General features: G+C 46.0%; 1 protein-coding gene across 1 annotated transcript; it reads left to right on the forward strand.

Annotated features, from left to right (window-relative positions):
• Window positions 1-41: 41 nt before the first annotated feature.
• On the forward strand, window positions 42-6107 carry LOC115344799 (olfactory receptor 14I1-like). Its single transcript, XM_030022729.1, has 2 exons — window positions 42-937; window positions 6050-6107. Exons 1-2 carry the CDS (start codon window positions 42-44, stop codon window positions 6105-6107), a joined length of 954 nt encoding a protein of 317 aa, XP_029878589.1.
• The last annotated feature ends 1207 nt before the right edge of the window (window positions 6108-7314 follow it).

Raw genomic sequence — 7314 nt, forward strand, 5'->3', positions numbered from 1 at the left:
GACTTTCCCTTCACAGCTTTCACCAACTTGCTGGAAAGAAAATGTCCAACCAAAGTACTGTGACAGAGTTTCTTCTCCTGGGATTCTCTGACACTCGAGAACTGCAGATATTCCACTTTATGGTATTTCTGGGGATTTATCTGGCTGCCATGGCGGGAAACTTTCTTATCATTGTGGTCATAGCTGTCAGTAATCACCTTCACACCCCCATGTACTTCTTCTTGATGAATTTGTCCATCTTAGACCTTTCAACCATCTCTGTCACCCTCCCTAAGTCCATGGCCAATTTTCTGTTGAATACCACAGTCATCTCCTATTCTGGCTGTGCCGCCCAAGTTTTTTTCTTCCATGTCTTTGGTGCTGCTGATCTTGCTTTACTCACGGTCATGGCATATGACCGTTACATTGCTATCTGCAAACCTCTTTACTACAAGACAATCATGAAGAGGACTACTTGCATCTGCATGGCAGCCAGTGCATGGCTCAGCTGCATCCCTTACTCTGCTCTCCACACTGGGAACATCTTTCGTTTATCCTTCTGCAAGTCCAACATCATTGACCAGTTCTTTTGTGAAGTTCCACAGCTTCTCAAGCTTTCCTGCTCTGATTCACACTTTAGTGAAGTTGGGGTTCTTACATTTAGTTTCCTTTTAGTCATCATCTGTTTTGCTTTTATAAGTATGTCCTATATTCAGATTTTCACTGTGGTCTTGAGAACTCCTGTCAAGGAAAAACAGCGTAAAGCTTTTTCCACCTGCATCCCTCATCTCATTGTGGTCTCCATGTTTGTCAGCACTGGTTCTTTCGCCTATCTTAAGCCTGTCTCCAGCTCCTCATCAGCTCTGGATCTCACAGCTTCTCTTCTCTACTCTGTGTTGCCACCAGTGATAAATCCAGTCATCTACACCATGAGGAACAATGACATCAAAGCTGCCATGCGAAAATTAACTGACCATAGATTATTACGCAGAATAAATAATCCGTCTTTCTTCATTAGACTCCCTCTGTGTTCTTGGTAATGAGCACTTCATTTTCCGGTAACAGACGGTTTATATCACTGGGATCAGAGGAAAATATTGACCTTTTTTTTCAGGAAGATTTTTTTTAAGTTTTCATTATACATGTAATTTTGACTTGCTGATGGCAGCAACTTTTGCAGAATGATATCTCAGTAATGGAATAAATCTAGGGTAATGCTCGCAAACACTTCATGTATGCCTGCTTGCCTATGTCTATATCTCACCTGCCCTCTGCTTTTTTTTTTTTAATATATGCTTATGGAGTTTATAATCAGGCTGTTGTGGAAAAAGGATCCATCTAAGTGTGTGTGTGAGAGAGACTGCCCAAGAGGTCAGGGCATTTACTTGCAAACATGATGAGAAACCCAGAGAGGTGTTTTTGGTGGTGTCCATTTGGTTATGTCACCACTGGAATGTTTGTTGTTTCTTTATTGTGTCAGGTACATCAAGTACTATTGTGACTAGAGTGCAAGATGTGCATCTTTTTTATCATCACTTTAAATCTAAATAAATGACTGTTCACAAGATCTGCTCTGTAACTCATCTAAACTGCCTGTATAATTGCACATCTTCCTTTCTCAAAGTAAATTATCACTCCCTTCCATCTCCTCCCACCCTCACCCCCAAACCCTCACAGAATGGAATCACTGTAGCCTAATTTTGAGCAGCTGAATCATCATTTTCATTTGTTGGAAATCCCCAAAGTTTTGTGTGTGTTTCTAAACACTGAATCATATTTTTGCTTCAGGTCAGATAACCCCATGAGAAGAAATACCTTTTTATCATCTTTGACTATGCAGGGAGTGTGGAGGAATGATTCAAGTGACTAAAACAGCTATGTTTTAGACTCTGCAGGGTGCCGTACTAGGCTTGCAGTTGCTATTTCTGAAGAGTGTGGCTCTCGTTGGCTTTCTGTTATGTTCTAGTCCCTCACAGGTGCAGGAGTGACTTGACTCTACTCAGCTCATTTGGGGAAGCCTCACCTCATAAAATCATAGAATTGTTTAGGTTGGAAAAGACCTCTAAGATCATTGAGTCCAACCGTTAACCTAGCACTGCCAAGTCCACCCCTAAACCATGTCCCTAAGTGCCACATCTACAGGTCCTTTAAGTACCTCCAGGGATGGTGCTTCAACCACTTCCCTGGGCAGTCTGTTCCAATGCTTGACAACCCTTTCAGTGAAGAAATTTTTCCTAATATCCAATCGAAACCTCCCCTGCCGCAACTTGAGGCCATTTCCTCTCGTCCTATCACTAGTTACTTGATAGAAGAGACCAGTACCCACCTGACCACAACCTCCTTTCAGGTAGTTGTAGAGAGTGATAAGGTCTCCCCTCAGCCTCCTCTTCTCCAGACTAAACAAACCCAGTTCCCTCAGCTGCTCCTCATAAGACTTGTTCTCTAGACCCTTCACCAGCTTTGTTGCTCTTCTTTGGACATGCTCCAGCACCTCAATATCTTTCTTGTAGTGAGGGACCCAAACTGAACACAGTATTCGAGTTGTCGTGTCACCAGTGCCGAGTACAGGGGGACAATCACTTCCCTGGTCCTGTTGCTGACACTATTTCTGTTAGAAGAAACTCAAGTACTATGTGCAGTTTTGGGCTCCACAATATATGAAGGATATAAATATGTTAGAATATGTCCAAAGGAGGGAAACAAAGATGGTGAAATGACTAGAGGGCAGGACTTACAAGGAGATGCTGAGGATACTAGGTTTGTTCAGCTTAGAGAAGAGGTGACTGAGGGGTGACCTCATTGCTGTCTACAACTTCCTCATGAGGAGGACTGGAGAGGGTGGTGCTGGACATGAGGGAATGGCTTAAAGATGCATCAGGGGAAGTTCGAATTGGGTATTAGAAAAAAGTTCTTCACTGAGGGGGTGTCCAAGCACTGAGACAAGCTCCCCAGGGAAGTGGTCATGGCCCCAAGCCTGTCAGTGTTCAAGAAGCACTTGGACAATGCTCTTGGATACATGGCATAACTTTTAGGTTGCCCTGTGTGGAGTCAGCAGTTGGACTCGATGGTCCTCGTGGCTCCCTTCCAGCTCAGGATATTCAATAATTCTACAATTCTATGACAAGTTCAGGTGCAAACGTCTACCTTGCAGAAGACTGAAGTTAGCCGAAATGAACTGTACTTAGATATGCATTTCTAAAGGCTGTTCCCTAGGTCTACTTTACAATCAACAGAAGGAAACAGGAATTTCCAGAGTGCAGCGCATATCATTCCATTTCAGATATGAAAGGTGAGTGAGATGTGTTTCCCTCTCAAATGCCTACTGCTTTCCTTGAACAAAGAAAGTAATTTCAGGATTCTGTCTCAGAAGCTGATGTCTAAGTTAAGTGATAAGCAGCTCATCTGCACACACAAAGAAGGCACAGAAAAACAGTGTCAGGAGGAGTAATTTGATTAATAACCTGCCCTGACTGCTCCCAGGCCCATTACAAGAGAGCCACCAGCCCATCAAGGGCCCGTCTCCACAAACCCAAAAGAGCACTGGCAGGCAGGGGAACTCAAACAGACTCCTGAGAATTAAACACCTTGTCCAGGTTCCTCCCAGGCCTGTCCCAGAAGAGTCATCAACCCCATTGTCCAGGCATGAAACCCATCAAGATGGGTCACCAGGAGGAGCTCTCCAGATCACCTCTGTGACTAAGGGGGGTTGAAGCATAGGGGTGTGGAACACATTATGGGGGAAGGGCACTCCCCCCCCCCCCAACATGGGAAGAGCATTTGGGGATTAGACAGGATTTATTGTGGGATGTTTAGGGGAGGAACCAAAGGTGGGAAAAGGGAGGGATTTAGTGACTTGGGGAGCAACAAGTATGGGAAATAGATGCATAAGGGAATAAAAGGGTCCATTCACAGGCAAGCAGGGGCTGCTTGCTTGGTACATTTGTCTGATTAAGCCCTGCCCCTGATCACTGCAGCCTGTCTTATTTCCTTCATAAAATCCACCTTCAACTATTTTACAGTAAGAGGGTCTTTATTCTGTGGGCACGTGTGCCATCCTGGTAGCAGTTGGCACTTGCTGTTCTTCAACTTGCAGCAATCCCACAATGAAGAGATCTTCTGAGAGGCCAGGCAGCGTAGACAGCTGTTTGATCTTCTCTGTGTCCACAGTGGCTACACCAAAAGCCCATCAGTACCCCTTTGTATCCTTGAAGTACCCTCTCCTGAGGTAGTCCTTACTGAGGACACAAGGGCCCTCTGGGACGGTCACAATGGGGTGCTTTTCCCACTTGTCCCCTGTTAAGCTCACCTCAGCCTCCAATACAGACAATTCTTGGCATCCCCCTGTCACTCCAGAGATCCAGATGGGCTCTGTGCCCCTATACCCTGATGGCACCAACGTACATTGCACACCCGTCTACCAAAGCCTTACACTTCTGTGGGTCTGATGTGCCAGGCAATCAAATCCACACAGTCCAGTATACCCGGTCATCCCTTTCCTCCTCCTGGCCAAAGGCAGGCACCCTCTATTGCTGTTCCTCATCAGAGTTTTCACTGTCTGACCCTTGCAGTGCCAGACCAGAATTCTCCTCACCTGAATCAAGGGAGATGATTTCAGTTCTTCTATGTCTGGGAGATCACTGATTGCCACCTTGTCTCTCTACAGCAACTATACTGACAGCCTTCTTGGATGACCCCCCTCTTAACAGCTGTCTTCCCTCTCAGTTTGCGTACATGGGCTTCCAGCTTAAAGGTGGGTTCACCATCCCACTTCCTCACGTCCTCCCCTTGGTCACACAGGACGAACCAGAGTGCACCACACGGCATACGCTTGGGGCTCCCTTTCCCTCTGACTGGGGCAGGAGAGGATTGATTTCTTGGGGCGCCCCTAGCAGCCAAGGCACTGTCCCGTAGGGGTGAGGAGATACAGAGATTTTATTCAAAGTTCTGGAACCAAGAAGACACTCTCTCCACAGTTGGTGTATCCATATCTTGGCAATACATCGCTGCCAAGCTTTTAGAATATGATGCTGGGGCACTTTGAATCACCTTCCTCCACATGGCCTGTGTGCACAGGCCATCCTCTGGATCTCTGGAGACCTCATCATCGTCTAGATCACTGTAGATGACTGCCAGCACCACTAATTCTCTCAGGTACCAGATGCCTTCATCTGCAGTCGACTTTCCTGGGGAGTTCACCAGATCTTCCTTGAATGGATATCTGGCCCTCACACTTGAGAGGAACTGTCTCCAGAGACTGCAAGCTGCTGCGTCTTTTCCAATTTCCCTCTCAGTTCCCTGGTTTCTAGCAAGGGATCCCAGCTGTTGGGCTTCCTTACCTTCCAATTGCTGACTGTCAGCCCCATTACCCCAGCATTGGAGCAGCCAGGCAGCAATCCACTCACCTGGCTGGTGGCTGTAATCCTTCCACATGTATCAAAGTTCTGATGAGGTCAGGGACCGGGTAGTTTCCCTCTTCCTGTCCGAGTTCTCTCACTCCTTCCTCCAATTTCTTTGTCGAAGGACTGGCTTCTTCATCAAACCTTTCCTCTTCTTCCTCCTCCTCCCTTACTAATTGATGATATGGACCCATTGATCTCCTTGTCCACTGTTTCTTTTTCACTACTGGGGCAATTACTGTAGTTGTTGTTGTTTGGGTCTCTATCTCAACCATGGTGTCCTCAGGTGCAGTTTGGTTCCCTGCCTCAACCACAGTCCTCTGAGAGTACTGAACTGTGGCTCGATAGGCTCTTTTATCTTGTGGTTTCTGGGAACACTCTTCTCCTTCTTACCATATGTGCGGACGGAAGCTTCCACACCCCCATTTGTTTTTTCTTGGCCAATGTTTCCTTCCTTGAGGTCTGCTATGCAACCCATGTGGGTCCTAGGATGCTAACCAATTTCCTCACAGAGAAAATTCTCTCTTTCAGGGACTGTACTGCACAGTTGTATGTTTGGCTCCTTGGGAGGAACTGAACATCTTCTACTAGCCGTGATGCCACGAGATCTCTATTTAGCTGTCTGTAATCCTCTTCATTATACAGCTATAATGAACCAGAATATTCTTCCAGAGCTGGCAGCTCTTTTCTGAATTACTGGCTTTGCAGTCACCTTGTTCCCCATTGTATTGACGCTGAATTTGACTTTCAGTGGCCCCAATGCGGCTCCAGAAAGCCATTTCTACTCGTTCAGCTCCACTCATTGTGATCACTACTTTCTATGGGATCCTTGCTATCATGTATGTACTACCACCTGCCAGTAATTCCCTAAATTGGAATAAAGTGTTCTCCACCCGCTATACAATTGTGATCCCAATGGTAAATCCCCTCATATACAGCTTGGGCAACAAGGAGGTCCAGGAAGCCATTAAGAGGTTCTGGGGTAGAAAATCAACTCTGTGTTAATATTATGGGGAACTTCTGGATGCTGTAACCATCCTTGCATATGGGGTAAATTTGATCTAATCTTGTGTGAGATTCAACTGCCCCAAAAATCACCATAAAAACTGTAGATGTAGAAAAGCAACCACTGTTAAAATATGATGAATTTTTCTTAGGGTTTGACCTTGGCTAGCTGACAGATACCCACACAGCTGCTCTCTCACTCCTCTTCCTCAATGCAACAGGGGGAGAAAAATAAATGAAAGAGCTCATGGGTTAAGAAAAAGACAGGGAGATTGCTTAGCAGTTACCATCACAGGCAAAACAGGCTCGGCTTGGGGAAGATTGATATAATTTATTGACAATTTTAAATAGAGTAGGATGGCAAGAAACAAAGACAAAAACTAAAACACCCCCCCCCCCCCGCCGTCCCCTTATTCCCAGATTCAACTTCACTCCATCACTCCTGACTCTTCCTCTATACCCCGCCCCCACCATCTGTACAGGGGCGATGGAAGATAGGGGGCTATGATCAGTACATAACAGTTTCTCTCTGGCACTCCTTCTTCCTCACCCTTTTCTTATGCTCCAGCATGGGTCCTCTCCATGGGCTGCAGCATGAATATCTGCTCTACCATGGGCTGCAGGGAAATACCTCCTCCTCCCCCTCTTACCTTGGTGTTTGCACTGCTGTTCTCACTCTTTTTTTCCCTCCTGCTCTGCCTGTGTGGCATTTTTTACCTTTTGTTAAATTTGTTTCTACAGGGACGGCACCAGCTTTGCTGATTGGCTCAGCTTTGGCCAGCAGAGGGTCTGTTTTGGAACCATCTATAACTGGCATGGGGCAATCTTCTCCCACAGAGGTCACCCCTGCAGCATCCCCACTACCAAAACCTTGCCATGTAAACCCAATACACTTGAAAGTCCTATAAGATCATAAATGGCACTAGACATCCAT

This window comes from Aquila chrysaetos, chromosome 8 (genome assembly GCF_900496995.4).
Source record: "Aquila chrysaetos chrysaetos chromosome 8, bAquChr1.4, whole genome shotgun sequence".
Classification (NCBI taxonomy): Eukaryota; Metazoa; Chordata; class Aves; order Accipitriformes; family Accipitridae; genus Aquila; species Aquila chrysaetos.

Excerpts from the sequence above, each read along its gene's own strand:
- LOC115344799 (XM_030022729.1), top strand. The coding sequence starts at position 42 with ATGTCCAACCAAAGTACTGTGACAGAGTTTCTTCTCCTGGGATTCTCT. Across the intron at positions 938-6,049 it reads AATGACATCAAAGCTGCCAT|CTGGCAGCTCTTTTCTGAAT; the intron begins GCGAAAATTAAC and ends ATTCTTCCAGAG.